The sequence below is a fragment of the Pantherophis guttatus genome, chromosome 2, assembly GCF_059756535.1.
Source record: "Pantherophis guttatus breed Tessera chromosome 2, ASM5975653v1, whole genome shotgun sequence".
In the NCBI taxonomy this organism is placed as follows: Eukaryota; Metazoa; Chordata; class Lepidosauria; order Squamata; family Colubridae; genus Pantherophis; species Pantherophis guttatus.
Window position 1 is genome coordinate 232,233,977 of NC_142064.1, and position 22,643 is coordinate 232,256,619.

Sequence of the window (22,643 nt, forward strand, 5' to 3'; positions counted from 1 at the left end):
TTCATTCATTGATTGATTGATTATCAAACCACTCATCCTTCTCACAGAGCAGTTCTGTGCCATGCTCAACTGACAGAAAAAGATAAGGAAACATGGTTTACCAAGGCTCCAATCATTCAGAGTTAAATGGAATTTTGCTTCTACTACAGTATTTCTTTCTTAATTCATTCCCTGAAATCTAATGTGGTAAAGACATTATATAATCAAAGCAACAGTGCATCACCAAATACTTCATCAGCCCACAGATTTTAGGAACATAGTAGATTGACTTGTTTTTCAATATCATACGAAGCAAATTGGGAATCAATAATTTTTGCAAGTAAAATTCAGCAGTAGTAACATATTTAAAATAGGAAGAGAGAATATTATTTAACAACCTACATAACAACTTCTAAATGTACAATCCACACTTTAAAAACTGATTAAAGCCTCTTTTGTTTTCATAACATTTTGAGAGAACATTCTCATTTTTTAGATATGTATTTTCCTTAATTAAAATAAATATATAAAAAACAATGAAGCCCTTCTGCAATTCACATCATATTCATTTTTAGTCCGCTGCTGCAGATACATACCCTTTTTTGATCTTCAAGCTGTCTCTCTGGTAGACTTTGATCAAGCTCCTGGCGAGTATGGAGAAATTTTTTAAAAGATTGGTACTACAGAGATACTAAATAAATTTAAAATAAACAAGCATTGCTCTTATACAACGGTTTATATTACTCAGAGTACTACAGGAGATTAAATCATGTGATTAAACAAATGCAGGGGTGGGCAATCTGCAGCCCGCAGATCCCAATTGCCACCACATACTCAAAAAATACGGCCAATTTTGAGCAGCAAAAATTTTCAGGATAAAAGTGGAAATTGGTATCTTATCCCTAATCTTATGCATCATTTCCATCACCCATCTCCTCCCACTTATGACTGTAACCTTGTTGCTGGTATCCTTATGATTTATATTGATATTGTTTCCTGATTGCTTATTTGTAACCTATGACTATCATTAAGTGTTGTACCTTATGATTCTTGATGAACGTATCTTTTCTTTTATGTACACTGAGAGCATATGCACCAAGACAAATTCCTTGTGTGTCCAATCACACTTGGCCAATAAAAATTCTATTCTATGGAAATCCAGATATCATTTTATCCTAAAAAATCTCCAATCCTTAAAATTCTCACCAAAAGATCCGCTTTTTTCATCTTTCATGCCTCTCAGGGACATCACTAGGTCGACTTTCTGTGGATCTTGGAGACCAGCACAGTGGGGGTTCAAACTCAAGGATTGCCCACTCCTGAACTACTCAAAGTTTCCATCATTTAACTTTGATAGTATTAATATTTACATTCATGGTTTGCTTGCTGCTTTGCATAATAAATACAGAAAACAGTTTGATTTACGTAACAATAGCAAATGCAAAAAAAAATTGGCCGTCACCATGCAAACACATATTTTACACTGAACACACTGAACTTTACATACAATTCACTTTACTCAAAATCTTTCCAAACATGGAAAAAACATTTATTTTCTTCCTGAAGAGATATCCTCCCTTTATCATAACTTTTTTCCTAGATACGGTAATTTATATGTTGTCTTGATTACCTTTTAAAAGATTCTAGGGGCGAATGATTTTTTTTAAGACAATGCTAAAATTATAGCTTAATAGTGAGTGCACGAGGTATAGTAAAGCTTTGATTTATAGGAATTAGAAGATGATCAGGCTCAAAACTGATAGATAAGAGTTTTATTGCTGCAAATATGTTACATATGTATGGGAGATTTGCCCGATACAAAAAATAATAATTATATAGAAATCATATAAAATAAAGACCTCAGGATTTAAGTCCTCTTATTTTCCCTGACCGATGAATTGTTGATTTTTCTTTTCCTGGACTTCACATTTATTTTATCCATATAATAATTTTGTTTGGCCTCCTTATCTATTTTTGCTCTTGTTTCCACATTGGAACTAGAAGCCCACATGGATCTCCTATTCCTACTCTCTGATCAGGAGGAAATGAAAGAAATTATCCTCTTCCATTTCTACATTTTTGTCCCCCTGGGTGGAGATTCAATTCTTTGACATAAATAAGGGATGATTCATTTATTTTGAGGTATTCTACTGTGTCTTCCTCCAAACAATAGGAAACGATAGGTGTATGTGGAGATTAATCTCTTGTATTTGTCAGTACTCCCTCCATTCCAAAACTCTCCTCTGCAACTTTCATCCCTAACCCTAATCCACTTCCCTTTCTTCTAAGAATCAGTATTCCTGGGAATCACTGAAGACAGAACTTGTGTCCAGTTAGGTGATTTGGCCATTAAGGTGCTGCAAATACTACTGTCAGTTGAGACAATGGGCATATGTGTCTTCTGCTGCTTCCCATGATCTTCCCATATCTGCATAGCCCTTTTTTAAATAGTAGTGACAAAAACTATCAAAGACAGCAGAGCACTTGTAGGAACTCATGACATGATCCAATTGATTTTTGAGTGTTCTGGGTGGCTTCCCATGAGAAAATGGGAGATGTCTGGAATGGAAGGGAATGCAGGAGAAGAGGTGGTGGCTATTACAGGTAGCTTAAAATGAAGAGCTGTGGTGATGCAGTGGTTGGAATCCAGTACTGCAGGCTAATTCTGATGACTGCCAACAGTTTGCTCCTCAACAGCTCCAGGTTGACTTAGCCTTCTATCCTTCCGAGGTTAGTAAAATTAGGACCCAAATTGTTGGGGCAATATGCTGGCTCTGTAAACCTCTTAGAGGGGATTATAAAGCACTGTGAAGTGATATATAAATCTAAGTGCTATTGCTATTAAAATGTCAACATCGGAATGGAAATATGAACAAATTATAAGCAAACTCAGCCTCACATAAAAGATGAGACCAATTGTTCTATTGGTAATATGCCTACCCATGGAAGTATTGCTCTAAAGTGGGCAGTAGCCTCCTCTCTTTTACTATGTAACTTTTGTCAATCAGCAGAGGATATGTTGTTTGTTCAAAAGAGAACACAAAAATTCCAAAAACATACCAGAAGAAAACTTCTATCATAAATGAAGTTGCGATAAAACCTATAGTTTTTTTTTTTAAACACATGCTGAATATTAATCAAATGAGCTATCCCAGGAGCAAAAGAGAAAGATGAAAGGAACTAACTTTTCATCCAGATAAGAAGCTTGGCAGGGCAACATGTTTGATAAGAAGAAACATGAGCCTTGAAAACTGTTCTAACACAAGATCATCAAAAGCCATGACGAAGGAGACAGGAATTTCAAATAGTCAAATATTCCATTGGCCAGATGTTATGGAAAAACTGAAAAAGTTTTTTTCAACAGAAGGAGCAAATTATTCAAGTAATAAAGGTGAGCTAAAAATAAAAATAAATTCTGGCACAGTTTTCCCCATTCCTAAGAAAAAAAGATGGAGACAAAAAGAAGTTTCTTGAAGGCAATCTATCCCAGCCCATGCATACAGGTCTTGCTGCCGATGAGTATAGATTCAATCAGGCACAAAAAGAGCTTCCTTTCTGTGTGCCTCCTGCCCCGCATGTTCAATGGTTAATAGACATTTATAAAAACATGAACAGCCGCGGGTCTAGATTGCAACTTTCAGTATGCTATTTGATACTTCTCTTCAGTGGACCCAATGACAAGCAGTTGTTTGGTTATGATTTTTCAACCAGTTGTACACCCATCCAATGGTCCACTTATTGTAGAAGTTTCCACCCAACTGCTGGAAAATTGGTCGTTCGTTGACGTTATCTGGTCCAACTGGATAGCAACGTGGTTCTGGAGCAAAGAACTTGATCCACAGCCAACAGCATTGCAGTAATATTTGTATAAAGTGTTTACTCTCATGGTTGAAGCATTTTTTTCCCCGAGATGAAAAGCATGCAGGTCTTGCTGCCCAACTTCAAATCCAAAATAGCTATAATTTTCTTCTCTCTAGAAACACAATACTGCATCCAGGAACATAATCCCAATCAAGGCTTAGAGGTATAATTTATTGCAAACAAGATGCAAGGCAGAACAGCTGTCTACTGCAGAACACAGAAAGCAAGGCCTATAAATAAGCCGTTTAACAGCCTTAAAATTTAAATCTGAAGCCTCTTGCTCCCTTCTGGTCAATATACTCTTGACTGCTCATTTCCCCGGCTTCAGACCAGATCTACCTATTTTGTGTTAATACAACAGTTTTGTAGTAGCCTAAGAATAGCTGTTTTCTGATGCTTTACAACTATATGCTGTATCTAGAGAATATCTGTTTAGGGAAAGCTCAATTGAGCTATTTTCAACTTTGCATTATATGTCTTTTGGGGAAATGCAGTTAGTTTAACACTGACAGCAATTTTATTTTTAACTTTCTGAAGGACTGCACTTACACCTGAGACTCGTTGTCTGTCATGTATATAACATTAACTAAAGTTTAACATATGTCTGAATCAGAAGCAGAATTTCAAATGGAGTTTTAGACAATATTTCAGGCTTTTGGAAAAATCAGTGATAATCTAGAAGTAAAAGTGAATGTGAATATCATTTTGTTATTATTTAACACAAATTAACATCTCTAGAAAACAAAAACAGGAAGAGCTTAGACATTTGTACCTATGGTACATTTCTTTAATGTGAAGTAATGAAAGATCATGTTCTTGATCTGGTCAAGAGTCTTTCTGGTCAAGAGTGTAGGAATGTGTGTTCAAGGAGGACAAGGTCATTGCAGAGAAAAAAATCAGTATGTTTAGTAGAGTTAATTGTGTTTATAAACTTACAGTAATATATGTTCTTGAATTAAATACACTGACATGTCCTACAAAGTTACTACAATAATTAGAAGATGGGATAAATATATTATCTGTCTCTATTGCACATAGATATTCTGTAGCATCTGCTAACTTGCAGAATTTTTTTTTCTATACCTACAAAGGTAAGAATTGTGCCATGATATTCCCTATGAATCTCTATGGAAGTAAAAGACTTTATAGAAGAAAGATAAGAAGGGTATTGATGTCTTTAAATGATAATTGTTTTCTAGTACTTGAGGGGCTGTCACTAAGAAGAGGGGTTGGCTTATTTTCTAAGGCACCAGATGGCAGGAAAAGAAATAATGGGTGGAAGTTTGTTAAAGAGATATTAAATCTAGAAGTAAGGAGATTTTTTTCTGATAGAACAATTAATCAATGGAATAGCTTGCTTCATGTGGTTGTGGTTGCTTCATCACCAGAGATTTTCAAAAACAGACTGGACAATCATTTGACTGGGATGGTATATGTCCGTGATGGCGAACCTATGGCACACGTGCCACAGGTGGCACGCGGAGCCATATCTGTGGGCACGCGAGCATTGCCCTAGTTCAGCTCCAGCGCACATGTGTGCGCTGGCCACCTGATTTTCGGGCTTTCTGGGCCCACCAGAAGTCGGGGAAAAGACTGTTTCTGGCCTCTGGAGGGGGTGGGGAAGGCCGTTTTTGCCCTCTCCAAGCTCCAAGAAAGCCTTTGGAGCCTGGGGAGAGCGAAAAACAGGCCTACTGGGCCCACTGTGCCATCATGTGCCAAAAGTGGGGGAAGTGCGGGGGGGTGTTGCACGCGCATGCGCGGTGGGGCACATTTAATTATGGGTGTGGGCACACACATATGCGACACTCCCACACGACTCCCACTTTTGGCACGCAATGGCAAAAAGGTTAGCCATCCCTGGTATATGTCATCTGCCCTGAGCAGGGGCTGGTCTAGAACACTTCCAAGGTTTTTCCAACCCTATAATTTTATGATTCCTGAATACACCATGGACAGCCAAGAAAACAAACTGATAGATCATTGAACAAATGACCAGGCTTAAATTATCCTATTCCAGACACATTATGCAAACATCCAGCTTTCTGGAAAAAGCTCTAATGCTGGGAAATTGGAAGGAAATAGAAAACAACAAACCAGCAAAAAAGTGATGGATTCAATTATAGTGGCTATGGGTATTCATCTTGAAAGAAAGGGTCAGAGATAGATTTTTATGGTCACTAAGAGTTGAAAAATGACTTTATAGTCAATTAATCCTTTTTTTTAAAACTCCAAATTCCTAATTGGAAATTATGTTAGGATGGAAATTACTGTGATTAATGTCTGCAATATTCAGGGTGAAATTTCTGATAAACCAAAATAAATCTGAAATTTATTTTCAGATCTACTTTTGATAAGTAAATACACACATATTTACATGCACTAAGGTTTAAATTTCTAGTTCTATCACTGCATAATTATTTTGCAATGATTTTACACTTTTAAAATAATGTACATTAATTTTAATTCATTAATTTTAGTGGTCATCTCCATGGTAGGTTCAAATACTAAGAGATAAAACATATAAGGGTCACTGAATAATATCTAACAATTAGTTTAAAATTGCAAATATCCCAAAACACAGATCTATGCTCAACCACAGCTATTTTCAAGATCACCAATATTTCTACATTTTACAAATATAGGTGAATAAGTGACACACCTCTATATCGTTTTCCATTTCAGGTGACTTAGGCAGCTGTTTAAAAGCAAATATTAAAACAGAAAACTTTACATTTAAATGCATGGCTAAGACACACAAGTGAAGATAAATAACATTAAACAATAATAACAGTACGGTGCTGATATGACTAATGTACATAAAAAATTAAAATATACAAGGTTTAAGTAGTTATATCCCTCATTTGAATGATAATCCATCAAGAAAATCCTATATCTACAGGTGCACATATGTAAGCACAAAATAGTTTGGAAAAATACTGTATAGATTGAGACAATTTACAAACACTGCTCAGTGAATAAATGAATGTGCCCAAAGACCTCATATTAAAGTAATTTAGAAAGAAAGTTTTTACTGGGGAGAAATTAACCACAAATTATCCTTTTTTCAATGGTGAACACCCTCCAGTAATTAAGTGAATCTAATTGGATACAATACACAAGATGTGAACAAAAAAATAGTTTTATTGCCAATTAGTTAAATTCTGAAATAATTTCTAACTAAATTTGTGTCATGCTATTTCCCCCCTCCTCCTTTTTGGTAGTGTTTAAATAAATGGAATTTTATGTCTGTAAACCATGTAGAATCTAGGAAGACAGAAATATATGAGTAAAATTACTAAATATTAAATGTGATAAACTTGTTTAGACTATCAATGTCACACCTATTATATAATAATCTACATTATTATATAGATTTTACACACACTCACAGAGTCATCAAATAGTCAGATTTTATTTATTTAACTCTTAGATCTCTACCCTGTTTTTCCTGTAGGACTTGATAGGAACCTATTTTACATTCTTTTCCTCCCAGTATCCACCATAATAATAACCATGTGAAATAAACTGGGCGAGAGAGAATGACTAGCCCAAAATCATCCAGTGAAATTTCTCTAGCTGAAAATGAGTTTGACCTACCAAATTCTAGTTCAACATCTTATAGTACAGGTAGTCCTCAACTTACAACAGTTTGCTTAGTGACTAGTCGAAGTTATAAAGGCACTGAAAAAAGTGACTTAGGACTGTTTTTGACACTTATGATAGTTGCCACATCCCCTGGTCATGTGCTTAAATTCAGGTGCTTGGCAACTGGCATGTATTTATGATGGTTGCAGTGTACAGCAGTCATGTGATCACCTTTTGAAAACTTCTGACAAGCAAGTCAATAAGGAAGCCAGATTCACTTAACAACTGTATTACTAATTTAACAACTATTGTAATTCACTTAACAGGAGGTTAGAATGCTGTACTGCAGGCTACTTCTGCTGACTGGCAGCTAACTGCAATTTGGCAGTTCATATCTCACCAGGCTCAGGCTGACTCAGCCTTCGATCCTTCCGAGGTGGGTAAAATGAGGACCCAAACTGTTGGAGGCAAAATGCTGACTCTGTAAACCACTTGAGAAGGCTGTAAAGCATTATGAAGCGGTATATAAGTCTAAGTGCTATTGCTATTATAAAATGGGGCAAAACTCACTTAACCGTCTTGGTTAGCAACAGAAACATTGGGGTCAATTGTGATTGTAAGTCAAGAACTAATTGTATCACACTAGCTCTCCACATTATTAAATAACATAGTTGCAGCCATTTTTGTAGCTAATGAAGACCTCGTAAATCATTTCAGAGCAACGTTTGTCTTACAGTCTCATAGCAATCTCAACGAAAGAAGACACCCCTGTGTTGTTATGCAGAAATTTATCATTAATTACAATTTTCAGGGACAAATGCTTCAACGTGGTCTCCCAGCTATACAAGTAATTTACAGTAACATAGTTCCCATAACAGCTGGGAAACAATCCAATGAATGTCTGACAGACGTCTGCTAATTATGTGATATATACTTTCAAGTAGAAGATGACATACTGTGTTTAAGACATGTTATGGTAGACAGACATGACATGCTGGACAAGAATGTGGGGGATCTGAAAGTGGATTTAAAAATGACAGGCTACAAGAATGATATGGGGAAAAATGCTACACTGGATATACAAAGGAAAGCAGCTGATATCTTAGTAATTAAAAGGGATATATAAATAACAAACAAAAAAAATGACCTGCATTTCTTTTCTATATTGGATTTGGAAAATAAACTGATTAAAGCTTTGAAGATACATTTTGAGAAGGGACAAGGAACAAATGAAAATAAATCAAATTCTTAGGCATTATTTGAAGACTTTAAAGATCAAGATTATTAAAAGCAAAAGGAAGGAATCTAAATTTGATTGATTTGATCAAGATTAAAATAGATATGTTGTTAATTCTGGCAACCTTCAATGGATTTTTGTTGAATCAGGACTGAAAGAAGGAGGCTTTTAAAAATATGTGTATGGATAAGAGATGGGAGATGAGAAGAGAGATCATTTGCTGTGTTTTAAGAAAAGGTTATAAGTTACTAAAATTGTTTACAATTTTAAAGGGTAAAGTCATTTCTCTTTTCTTTTTTTCTGCACTATTCTTTAATTTTTTTAAGTTTGCATTTCCGCTGCAGTTGTATGAGAAAGAGAAATGTAAATTTAAATACTCTATTTAAATACAGCTGCAAACATCCCCCAATTAATGGAACAACCTTCATCCAGAGATCATGCTGGAACTAACTTTGACGTCCTTCCAAAAAACTACCAACAGAGTTATACTATAGAGCTTTTGAGAGATAATATTGCCCAAGGTGGGTTGATACCAGTAGTGGGTTCTACTTACTTTGCTACTGGTTTGGAATTGGGAGCGTGCACGTGGTCACTTCGCTCGCGCATGGCACTTCTGCACATGCGTGGAGCATCTGTGTTGACATCCGGGTGAGTGGGCAGAGCCTCCTTCCACCGCCACTACTGGTTTGCCTGAACTGGGGTGAACCGGTAGAAACCGACCACTGGTTGACACCATTGTATTGTAATGTTTACTGCAGTTTAATTTTTTATGTTGAGTTTACATTGTAGTTTTCAATATTTTTTGCAATATTCATACAAGGATTTTCCATTCTGCAAGAGCAAAATGTGAAATGCTGACCATCAATTTAATAGTATAAGTTATTAAGCATACAGCTTGTGAAGCTACGGGGCAAGTTTGCTTTAAAATCAGGATTCTCAAATTTTGTGGAATTGTGATCCCTACATGGCCTTGTATGAGAAGACCCCAGAAGTAAAACAAATGCTTTCACTGGGGTTAGGTCTATGCTAGGAAATAAAGCATCACTTTCTTTTAATAAATAAATAATATTAATCTATAATCACTAGTTCTCTATTCTGCGGTTTCGCAACTGTCCTTGGGCTTTGCATGGGCAAAATAAAGAGGAAAGACCTGAGTATTTGTGGACTACCTCTTGCTTTGTCAGTCCAATTAGCTTTTAAACAAAACTAGAACAGTCTCCAAATTTGCAAGACTTCCTCCAGGGGTTTCTCAATTCATAGTTTGAGAACTGCTAAAATATGTGGATTGGAAAATGTTTAAAAATTCATCTCTCTAAATCTGCCTCAAACTATTAGAATATCTCACCTTCAATCCGTGTACCAATGCTTTTGTTTTACTGGGACCTGGCTGTATAAATACAAGGTAATCACAAGCCTGATTCATTCTTCTTTAATTTAGAGTGACCTTTAAAATGAGAACAGTATATTCTTAAAGCAGTGCAATTTGAATAGCACACCTGGAGTTATTCTCATGCCCACTCTGGCCAGCTTCCTTAAAGTACTGGTACCCAGCAAGGTTGCAACTCATCTAGGGCTTATTTAACTTTTTATTCTGAGTCATCCTGTACTAATATCTCTGTATTGCCTTTCTGCCTCTCTATTGTATGGTGGTATATAATAACTATACAGTTAAAACAACTAAAGCAGGTATGCCAAACTCAAGGCCCACGGGCTGAATCCAACCCGTGGGGTGCTTAAATCTGGCCCGCAGGGCCAGCCTGGAAATAGTAAAGGACCAGCCCATGGTGCCCCATTTTCTGCCTGGATGGCCTCCTGCAGCACTTTGTGGGCCAAAACGGGGTGCAGTGAGCGCGAGTGGCCCCCCCCATGCCCCATTTTGGCTAGCAAAGGCTACAGGAGGCTGTCCAGGCAGAAAATGGGGTGTGGGGGCCATGCACAGCCCCCCACACCCTATTTTGGCCAGCAGGTTGCTGAAGGAAGCATCTGTCTCGTCTCCCCCCCCCCGGCCAGCCCATAGAGAACTACAATGCTGATCCGGCCCTCTAAGAAATCCAGTTTGACACCCCTGAAGTCAAGTTTAAAAGTCAAGTTAAAAGAGATGAATTACATCTTTTCTTACAAATCATTAGAGAGGCAGCTCCTAAGGTAGGTAGGCCTTAAGCAATTTACATCTAAAACCGGCTGCTTCATTTGAGACTGGAAAAAAATTGGGCAATCAGTGAATGCCTTTCAGCATTGGTGAATACTACTGTGCACTGCTTTGCAAAGTTTGTTGTTGTTGTTTTTATTAAATACACATGTTAAGACTCAGTGTACCTGTCAGAAACAGAGAAAAATATACAAAGAAACTCTTCGTCTCAGTCTGATGTGCATTTCTTTTTCTTTTCCACTCATTTGGGGAGCAAGGAATAAAAAGCTTTCCCTACGTGAAAGAACTGCAGTCAAAATTACCAGGCAGCAAAAATGCCCCCTTACACCTTCTTCTCTTGTGAGAGTTTTCTTTGTTACCATAATTTATTCTGGCAGGACTGTCTTCTACAGGTACAAGGAGACAATAGTTTATAGGCAAACAGTAAGAGGGAAACTTTATTTGTCCGCAGAGGATGATAGCAGACAAGGCTAATAACGTCTATGCTGCAATCCACTGTTTTCAGGAAAAATCAATCGGGGTATATTTTACCCTAAAATATTTATCTTAATTTTTTTTCCTCCTGCTTCCTAATGATTTTTACTTAATACAATCTTAACTGACATGGATTTTTGGGTAGGTGGGTGGGGGGAAATCCCTCTGATAAGTAGGTTTTTGCATATGCACTAAAGGGATATTGAAGCTTTGGGCCCAGCTCTTTCTTTATGCTTCTTTAGCTTTTACTAGCCTTTTATTTTGTTATTTAAAAAAAAAAAAAAGAATTAACATCCACTCAGACGCAGTATCTGCCAGTGCAGTCTGGGATACTGACAGCCACAGTCTGGACTGAACAGTAAACAGCTCCACCACATTCTATTGGCAATTACTGCTGAAGGTCACACATCAGCAGAGAGCCTAAATTCCAGGAAAAAAAAAAAGCTGCCTGTTATGTAACTGCTGCCTGAACGCTGGCAGATGTCCAACAGAGCAGTTCACTGCAATGTAGGAGGAAGGGAGGGAGGGAAAGCAAAGTAGGACATCTCTCAAGTTTCTTCAGCATCATTAGGGTGCCCCCTTCTGGCGAAGTTTAAGATGAAGCGTTACGGTGAACGAGTGTGTGATGGATACCACTTTTATAAATAAGGTCTTTCTAAATAAATAAATAAATAAACAGGCTACCTGGGATAAATGCACGAGCAGGGTAATGATGACACTATAATAGTTGTGGTCTTGATGCGATGTGCGTGACACTGCAGCTACGCAATCTAGTTCGAGACCACAACAATATTGAACATAGGAAGTTTTTTAAAAATCCGTATAGGATTAAAAGGTCGGTTATGAAGAAGAGAAAGTTTTGGCTAATACCATGTTTCCCCTAAAATAAGACCCTGTCTTATATTTTTTTGAACCCCAAAATGTGTGCTTGGCCTTATTTTCAGGGAGGGCTTATTATTTTGGGGCGTGTGGAGCAAGACGGGGCTCTTCTTGCCGTCTTACCTGATTTCCAGCTCTGTCTCCCTAACCCTAACCAGAGGAAATGGCAAGGACCAGCTGCGCATGTGTTTAAATATTTTGGGGGAGGGCTTATTTTCAGGGAGGGCTTATTTTAGCGCATGCGCTCAAAAGCTCAGTTGGGCTTATTATCCGGGGAGGTCTTATTTTTGAGAAAACAGGGTAAGTCTTCCTTTTCTCTTTCTGAAAAAGCTATAAATTTCTTGTAATTTCCAAACATCCTTTACTAAGTAAGTTGGTGTGAGAGACTGAGAGAGACAGTATCTTATTTAATACTTTTTTGGTACTTAAGAATACTTGAAACATTCAGATGAATAAAACTCAGCTACTTTTTCGGGAGCTGTGTTTGAGAAGTACTGTATTATAAATCTTGACCAGTTCTAAGAATGAAATTAAATATTTCTGCCCTGTTTTTTTTTTTTAAATTACTGTATTTTTGTTTTTCATTTTCTCTCACACACCAGTTTGGTTTAATAATAAATTTATCCAGAGCATTTCAGTATGCACTTTACTTTTAAAGTGTCATTTTTAACAAAATGGTTACAAAAAGCCCACTTTATCTCTAATTCCTCTTGAAGAAACACAACTTTTGCAGAAACATGCGTCACAATCACAAGCATGTTTTTTCTCTGGAAGAACTGTAATGTTCTTATTCTTCTCCTTAATAGTAGAAGCTCACTGGACCCAGAATATGAGTTTTAAAAAGGCATTTCTTTCTTTGTGCCATGTGTTTGTAAATTGGCTGGCAGAAAAAGAAAACACTGTGCTTCCTGAGAAAAGTTTCAGGGAATGCAAACTCCTGCCAGAAGACACTTTTAATAAACAGATAGTGTTCATTTCCTATATTTATAAACACACCTGCTGCTAGCATGGAATCCTTCCACTGAAATCAGCCAACAAAGTTTTCACTGCTAATCAAGGGCTAAATTCTAAACTGGGCTTGATCTCAATCCTGATTTAATGCAAAACCAGTCAGAATATGTGAAAGCCATTTCATTTGACAGATAATCTAAGTAAAAACAAACAGCTTAAATTCCACGTATATGTTCACAGGTTCGTAATATAGTGTACTTCTCGACACCCTGAAGCTAAATGAGTTTGGTTTAAATTACTCTTGAGACAATAAAACCACTTTAAAAGAGAATTAGTTTTAGTTGACAAAATTCAGTAAAATAAAACAAAGTACTGAAGTACTTGACCAACTACTCCACCTAATTTATGCTCTTTCCCACGATATTTGTAATACCAAAAAAACCCAAAATCTCTGATACTAATATCTTCATGGAGCAGCATCTGATCATATGTTAATGATGGTTATAAACTATGAGTGGAATTTTGACGGTAGAAAATCCAGCAGAGCAAAGACAAAGCTAACTTGAGCTGATCAATGGGCCATGCATGGAGAACATGCAAACCATTGCTTCTACTTCTCTGTGTTAGAAAGTGCATACTCTCTAGTGTCAGATAGTCTAACTGCAAAGAAAGTATACATATTCCCATGTATGTCTTAGGATCATATGTTCAGTTAGAAGAAACAACTATAGATTATAGCAGACTTTTAACTGCTGATTTATAGAAATTAAACTGCCATAAAAAAATTAACCAGGCAAACTACACAAAACAGCATTTAATTCTATGTGCCATCTTTTCTTTCAATTGTACAGAGTGGCAAATTCGAGATTCAAGATTTGATTGCCTCATCTTTGCACAGTAACAATTCTAAGTTCAAAGAATTCTTACACAACAGAATGTGAAATGTTTAAATGTCTTCATTTATATTGCATTGGAAAGTCATCCATTCAGCGTTCTACCATTTGAAGGAACACCACATGACTGAATCCAAAAATATGTTCAGACAATACTCTTGGAGGAAAACAAAATACACAATTAAAATTAAATAGTTCACGACATGACAAGTTACACTCCACTACATCACTAGCACAGACGTCAGAACCACAAACATAAACACCGACAAGACAGCACGACATACTACATGGCTACTGACTTCAGGATACCACCAGGGAAGACTAAAGAAACAATAAAGTAAGAAATTCAAAACCTCAGCATTATCCAAGTCAGCAAGTGCAATCAGCTAAAAAGAAAAACAAGAGAGAGACAAAAAGAAATTGGAAATAAATATTAATGAAAGAGAAATGGCAAATAATTATAGACACTGAGAATCATAATTTCCACTCTTTCAACCCAGATTTTTTGTAAGATTGTTGATAAAAATAAACCCTCATCCTCTCTCCTGAATACAACACTAAATATAAATATATTTGACATACTAGCCTATGTTAGCACGACATATGATCCTTTATCAGATATGGATAAACCTAACTGTGTCTTGAAAAATATGGCTGTACACCCCTATTTTACACCCCTGTATCATTAAGCATTAATATTCCTTGTTGTTTCATATAACTTTTTTTTAAAGCATGTAAACTTTTCAGTGAGACAATTAACTGATTATAATATACTATTTTTACTATAGTTAGTGTACAAACTATCAAGTGGCTACAGGTTACAGAATAGACCTCAATTTACAATAGTACTGACTGAAAAAAGTGACTTGTGACCGTTTTTCAGAGTTACAGCTTTGAAACATCCCCATTATCATGTGATCAAAATCTAGATGCTTGGTGACTGGTCCATATTCTTGACCGTGGCTGTGTCCCAAGGTCATATGATCACCTTTTGCAAAGTCAATGGGAAAGCCAGATTACTAATTTATCAACTGCAGTGATTCACTTAACCATCATGGCAAGAAAGGTAGCAAAATGGGGCAAAACTCACTTAATAAATGTCTTAACAACAGAAACTTAACACAACCAATCGTGGTTGAAGTCAAGGAGTACCTGTATCAGGAGGATGCTTTCAGCATCCTTGTCAGCTCTGGAGGCCATCTTTTTCTTTGGATCTTCAGGGCTGCCACACTTAGTGCTGTGGGAACCTGGGAGGGAGGATTGCATGGAGTGGTGGAGATATCTAGCCATAATAACATTCCTTTCTCTGAGAGTCAAGGATATTCGGCCAGCACCTGGAGTGGCATGACTGGGAGGCATCTTCAGTTGGGATGATTTATTTATTTATTTTATTTATTTAATTAAATTTCTATACCGCCCTTCTCCAATAGGACTCAGGGCGGTGCACAGCCTAAGTAAAAACAGAGCATACAAAATTTAAAAACAGTATTAAAATAATTAAATATTTTGGCCGTAATTAAAACAACCCAATTTAAAATCAATTTAAAATTTAGCTCAAGCCAGCCCAGCTAGTTGAAATAAATAAGTTTTCAGGGCCCGACGAAAAATCCGGAGGTCTGTTATTATGCAATCAATGATGCATTGATTGGACCATGTGATGGGCAGGGAAAGGAACTTGGACTTTCTGTTGGGTGGGGAAAACCTGGAAGCTTTTAGATTCAGGTTTTCCCAGATGTGTCAATATGACATCTCTAATTAAATGGAACTTTGAGGAACTTCTGGCCTCTGAGTCTTTTTTGGGGGGGGGGGGTTGTTGGAACCCTGATATCCACTAAGTCTAATAATAGTAAAACCAGGTGTTTTGGGATTAGATATTGTGTAGCCCCATATGGTACCATTTCTATAGTATCTTATCCCAAAACATCTAGTTTTAATATTATTAGACTGAGTAGATGCTGGAAGCATACTCCCAATAACCCATAGCCACTTGGTAGTTTGTAAACTCTGTGTTAAAAATTAATATAATCAATCCATCCTTCTGAGAGTCCCAGGGCATATTTCTTCCTTACTTCATACAGATTGCTCATTGGCTTGACTCAATACAATGCAACTCATGGAACGTCTGTGTACAACAAACATAACAATTTAATTTCATCTGTATATTCAGAATAAAACTGCAGCTCAGATTTCCAGGTACCTGGGGAAATGTTGTTTTTTCTTGATATAAAAACAAATCGCAGTCAGCAAGAACACCAAAATCCACATTCAACAAACTTGTTTTAAAGGGTACACTGATCAGTTTACTTGGGTAAATTTGTTTGCACTTTTTCATCAGCCAGTGAAAAAAAACTAGAATAACATTTCATACAAATAATTAAGTGAAATAAATATGTTTCAGGAAAAAAATAGTAATTATTATTTCTAAATAAATTCAAAGAAGCACACAATATAGTAGGTTTATACTTTAATAAAGCAGAATCAGGTTGAAAATTAGCTAAATGGTTAGCCGCACAATTGGTGTGTATTCTTTTCTTCCTGCAAAGAATGAAAATAGATTGTTGCCAATGTGAGATGCCATGTTAGTTTTCATATCAATCTTGGTATCATTTCTTTTCCATTTTGACACCCCTCTCTCCATCTCCTATGAACATTTCTGCTCATTAACTGTTTTTCTTAGAGGTTTTTCCATACTAATTGCATGGAGCTTCAAATTGTTCTCCTCATAACCTTGGAGCTTCAAGGTATCAGGAGCTCCTAGTGAAGCATCCGTGTAACACACAAACAAAACTATTTTTCAATTGTGGTAGCTAGAAAGGAAAGGAAAAGGGCCATCTGCATAGGTGACTGCCTTCATTTGAGCATGGCTAAGACTCAGAAAGGCTGCAGTTGTGAATACGTTCTTTCATTGAGCCATATCTATGTTCTCTTTAAAGCTTAAATTGACATTTATGATCACCAGTCACAGTTACAACTGCGGGAGTAGACAAATATAAAAGAAAACTGTCCCTTCCTAACTGATCTTCTGATTCTCTTCTGTTGGGAACTTTAAGGAAATGCATTTTAAATATTGGGCATTGGCTCAATCTTAGACAGCTGATTAAACTAGACATGTTCCAGACAACTGTTTATGAAAAGTGTGAAATGTATAAATACCCTTCTCTGTAAACTAAAAGCAGTTCATGTTAGAGAGCCTCCTAATATATACACAGCTGTTCTGGATTGCTTCTGAGATCCTAAAGTGCACTTAGATCTCCATTAGCAATATGACCTGTTGATTTGCCTCTTGTTTTTCACTACCTAAGGGCCTTAGAACAGATTTACAGATTTTCATAGCAACTTCCCTTTAGAGTGTCTATCGAGATTCTCAGTCATCCAGCTCAGGGTTGTCCCAAAGGTGCTTTCTTTTGCCTCTTGAAAAAGCACCTTTGGGTTCCCTTTAGAGTTTTTGGGACAGTAGTGAAATCGTTTGAGGTCTGCTACTGGTTCGCTGTGTGCGCACATGCGCAGTGTGCTTCAAACATGGGTTTTGCATGCATGCACACCACAGGCGCTACCGTGCAGAGCTGAAAAAGAAGGCTTAAGAAGCCTTTTCTAAGGTAAGTAGAACAGTGGGTGGGGGGGAACAGCTGTGCCGTGCGATTTAGATTAGCAGGATTTCCTGCTTTCTAGCAATTATAAATTGCGCGGCACAGCTGATCATCGAAATACTGGTTCATTCGAACCGGTAGCATTTTTTAATTATCGGTTCGCCTGAACCGGTAGCTTTATTACTAGAGGTTCGTCCGAACTGGTCTGAACCGGTAGCATTTCACCCCTGGTTTGGGATTACCACATTCATGTGTTCAGAGAGATTTTTTTTTTTTTTGCCAAAATACCGTTTTGCTACTTTCTGCAAATAACTTGATGGCTTAAGTCCTTTCCAGCTTAACAGATCAGTAATTAAGATTTCTTAGAAAACATTTCTGTCACTTTTTTTTCCTAGATATTATTCTTTGATTGTTTTTCAGTCACATAAAAGTTTTGAGTTAAATGATTGGGTAGTTCAATATAATTTGTTTATCATGACTCTTTTATCACAAGTGCACATAGACCTAGAATTCATCCAGTTAGATGAGGGTTTTTTTTTTTGTTTTTTTTGCATATGTCATGTCAGGTCATTTAACTCTATTCATTGGTTCTCCAATCAACTTGGGCATATATTCTTCCACCTCTGTGGAACTCTTTGGGCCACAACAATTTCAGGACCAAAGGGAAATTTTCAAAAGGCAAAATGAATTGATTTATCGAGCCATTCAACACAGAGTTATTTGGCCATCTTCTTTATACTTATAGCAGTCAGATTACATTTCTTGGGAGAAAATACGCCTTGATATGATGAGCCTTAAATTTTAAGGCCAATAAACACTCCCATCTGTCTTTACTGCCCATCCAATCAGCAGCAAACACAGGGATAAGACTGGATAGTTTTGTTTTTCTCCTCTCCCATAGCAGCAGCATGACAGGGTGTCATGGGAGATATAGTTCTCAACTTCAGCTGCTCTAAGCTAATGCATTGTTCCCAATTTCCTAGGATACCTAACTTGGTTTTCTGCGGCAATAACGAAGGGAAGCAAACCCCCATGCCATCCTTTCTGCACATCCATGCCACTTAACAATATAGGAAAGTAGATGGGAGAATGTCTGCCAGGACTAGGTGTTGCTCAGACCTGATAAGAAAATGCGATATCTTTTCCACCTCATTTTTTTTTCATTTCAACCAGTGAAGAATTTTGGTAATGTCATTTATGCTGGTGCTTTTATAAGTGCCAACACTTCTTATGCAAACCTGTACTGGAATAAATGCTAGTCTCCTAGGCTTATATATCCATAAGGTTTATATAAGACATGTTTTATATCAATAAGTAAAAAAAGAATCCATTTTGGAATGTCAGGTTCCTGAGCATCAGTATGAGATTAGATTATCTACAATTGAATGAATACAGAGATGGGGAATCTATAATCCTCCAGATTTTGCTGAAGCTCAACTGGTTTGTAAATAGATATCTGGAGGGTTAGTGGTTGCATATTTCTGCCTCTTCAAAATTTGTTTATTGAATGAGCTAAAAAGCAAATTTTGAAGACAAAAAATGCCTAGACCACAACCCTCAAAAACAGGATTTCTTCTTTCTATTAATGATGTTCTGCTACCAAAGTGATTAAAAGCTATTTAGTATTTTTATGACCCTGTAATCCCTTTTATCGGGGTAACTGAATGGAACTGAATGTTTACTGGCCAGATGCCCTTCCTGATGCTTATGCAGAATTCACAGCCAATGTTTTCTCTTTGTGCCCTGAGAGAGAAACATCTGTCACTGCCTAGGATTGAACTCTCAACCTTCCAAGTGGGAGGTGAGTGTCTTCGTCTCTAGGCCACCACACCATTCCAAATAAGCAATATGTAATATACTTAAGTAATAGATAATCCATTATCCTCAATGGTGAAGAAAAGAGATGCTGCAGAATTTAGAAGTCTGTTGTCCTATCAAAATGAACTGGAAATAATAAGCAATTCAGTTGTGTATGCCATTGTTTTCAACTTTAAAAAATAAGTGCAACAATAATAAAGAATCCATACTGCCATTTCTTCAACTACGCTGCAAAAAAAGAAAAGAAAAGAAAAGAAAAGACAGAATAAAAGACAAAACAGTAGACTATAAATCAAAGTACCTTCTCTCCATAGCCTCTATCTTTGGTCATCATTTCCCTGAGTGTCTGTAAAACTTTAATACAAAGTTTCTCCTCATTCTCTTCCAGCAGCTGCTTAGTATGTTTTATTAACCTGAAAACAACCAATTGATCACAGTTTGTTTCAGAACTAGAATGTCTACTCAATTAGGAAGGCATTTGTAGATATTTGCATTAAAGGTGATAGAAAAAACCAATTGTCCAAAAGACAACCATATTATTATTTTTTTCCCCTTCAAAGCATAGTTTTTACAGATATATATGTGAAGCAATAAATAAACTTTGTTCCATACCCCTTCTAAATAGAAAGTTTTGAAGTGCAGTATAATTTGCTCTGAGAAAATAAAGTTGCACAAACATGGAATAAATGAACTAAAATTAAGCAGCTCTGTCATGGAACAACAATATTTGTAGCTTATTTCATAAAATACAAGTTGCTTCTCATGGCTTAAGAACTAGGAGGTTCTGAGATGGTAGATCAGAAACAAAAAACTACAACACATTGTTATATTTTACAAGGATTTCTGAAGAAAGCATTAATTCATTCCTAACAAAACGTTTTAAAATTAGGAATAAACATATTTTTCAAAATGGAGCATTTGTTACGTTCCCTAGCAAAACTTAACGAGGATCCTCATACTTAAACGAAGGATAAATTTTACCAGATATTTGTGGTTGCTAACAGAAGAAATCATTCTTATGTTTTCTTGACAAGATTCCATGCAGTCCAGCAAATATAAATAGCATGCTGCATTTTTACATCAAGAGGATGAGAAAACTTAATACGCCACATTATGATGTCACACATATTTTCTAACAGGATTGAGAGATTCCTACCTAATATTCCTAATAAAAACATGGCTGTTCACTTTGCCCAGCCTGGACTGAGAGGGTTTTTGATTATTTTAATGGGTTTTAATCTATGTTTAAATTATGCATATTTATGTATTTTATGTTCTATTGGGTTTGTTTTTATTTGTTGTGAGCCGCCCTGAGTCCTACGGAGATAGGGCGGCATACAAATTATATTAAATAAATAAATAAATAATATTGTCATTTTCTAAATAAATAAGATGGACACCAAGGCCTAATTCACATAACATGCTAATCTACAATGTGGTTTGTATATGATTGGTTTAGCGTATGGTGTGAATGATGCTTAAACAAACAATGACTAATGCAAAATATGAATCCAGTCATTAAGTACTGTGTAATGGCACATGATCTGTAGTACAATTTTATTAAAATTACTTTCTGCTTCCAAAAGCCATTAGTACCAGCTTCAGTAACAGCAGATCCATGTGGAAAGCTACTAGAATCTTACAAAAAAACAGAAAGAAAGCATGATAACAAATTGATAGCAAAATAAGATCAATATACCCTAACCCAATGTTTCTCAACCTTGGTAGTTTGAAGATGGGTGGACTTCAACTCCCAGAATCCCCCAGCCAGCAGCGCTGCTGGCTGGGGGATTCTGGGAGTTGAAGTCCACCCATCTTCAAGCTTCCAAGGTTCAGAAACACTGCCCTAACCTATAGTAACAGCTTAGAAGAGAGCAAGAATTGTTTTAAAATAATAAAGAGAATGTTGACCCTCAACTTACTTGCAGATAAAACCTCCACTTTCACATTTCCTTCTAGCATCTGTATTTTCTGGGAACAGCAGTTCTGGTCTATGAAGGACATCCACCAATACAGACAATTCAGCTTGGACCAGTGGCCGTAAGCGATCTTCCAAAGCTGATACTATATCCTGAAGTATATTTAGTGTATATTTAGTTTGAAACTTACATGGACAAAGCATACAGACAAGTACTTTTTAAAAACAATTATGCCAATAAAATAAGAATATGCTTAATTAAAACAAGATTAATACATTATAATGGGAACCTGCAGAGACAGATTTCATTGTTTCCACATTTCTCTTCTCACTGTTAACAGAAATAGGTTTCTTTAAGGTTACAAACACTAAGTACTTACAACACAACACTGCGAACATTTGCTTACTAAAATCTGTAAATGGACATTATAAACAGCAAAATAGGCATTTTCTACTAATATTAATAGCATTTATTACATACCAGAAGTGAAAACATTGTGTCGCCAAAATAAGATGGGCAATGGAAAAGAGAAAATACAGGGGAAAAAATAGTTGAAAGAAGACTGAGATGAATATAGGAGTTGAAAGGCTGAGGAACATAAATGCAATGAAATGACCTAGAATTGAGCACGATTGATTACAGCCCTAATTAGGAGCTTCTCCAGTGAAATGTTTTGTGTATAACTATTGAGATAACCACAATTTGATCAGCCCCATTTGTATAAGACATCAGTATCCAGCTTCCATTGAAAGACATCTATTCAGTTCAGATCCTTATGAACTGCTAGAAGGCAGTTATTTTCAATATTAAGCAAAAGTCAAAAACACGGAGAGACGGAGACTAGGTAAAGATCAGATAAAAGGCAGTTTAGTCTAAAGCAGGGGTGTCAAACTCAAGGCCTGGGGCCTGGATCCAGCCACAGGGTGCTTAGATCTGGCCCGCAGGGCCACCCTGGAAACAGCAGAGGACTGGCCCATCGTGCCTCTGCCAATGAAAACAGACTTTGGGAGGGCCGCATGCAGCTCTCCCGAGCTCCATTTTTGCTGGCAGAGGATTGCAGGAGCCTGTCGGAGCCGAAAATGGAGCTTAGGAGCCCATTTTTTCTGGCAGAGCGCTTGGGTCACGACAGGCACCCCCGACATGAGTGACGTCGAGCTAGCCACACCCACCCTGGCCATGCCTACTCTGTCCCCCTGAGGTCAAACACAATCCTGATGCAGCTCTCAATGAAATTGAGTTTGACACCCCTGGTCTAGAGGATTAGGAGCATGGCAAACATTTCAGAAGTTGAAGGAGGGAGATTTAATTTCA

At 36.9% G+C, this 22,643-nt stretch overlaps 1 protein-coding gene across 6 annotated transcripts in view; it reads right to left on the reverse strand.

Annotated features, from left to right (window-relative positions):
• Positions 1-22,643, reverse strand: part of ITPR1 (inositol 1,4,5-trisphosphate receptor type 1) — a 256,477-nt gene that overhangs the window by 82,673 nt on the left and 151,161 nt on the right. For 3 of the 6 annotated variants that reach the window (XR_015732679.1, XM_087887909.1, XM_087887907.1), the window contains exons 36-40: positions 21,336-21,484; positions 19,715-19,826; positions 14,362-14,394; positions 6,500-6,535; positions 576-623 (exon numbers count right to left, since the gene is read on the reverse strand). Coding sequence is in view for 5 of the 6 variants with exons in the window: in XM_087887909.1 (XP_087744035.1) it covers positions 576-623; positions 6,500-6,535; positions 14,362-14,394; positions 19,715-19,826; positions 21,336-21,484 (378 nt within the window). In the remaining variant the exon portion in view is untranslated. The remainder of the gene's footprint in view (positions 1-575; positions 624-6,499; positions 6,536-14,361; positions 14,395-19,714; positions 19,827-21,335; positions 21,485-22,643) is intronic. The other 3 variants (XM_087887908.1, XM_087887910.1, XM_087887911.1) reach the window with 3 other exon arrangements.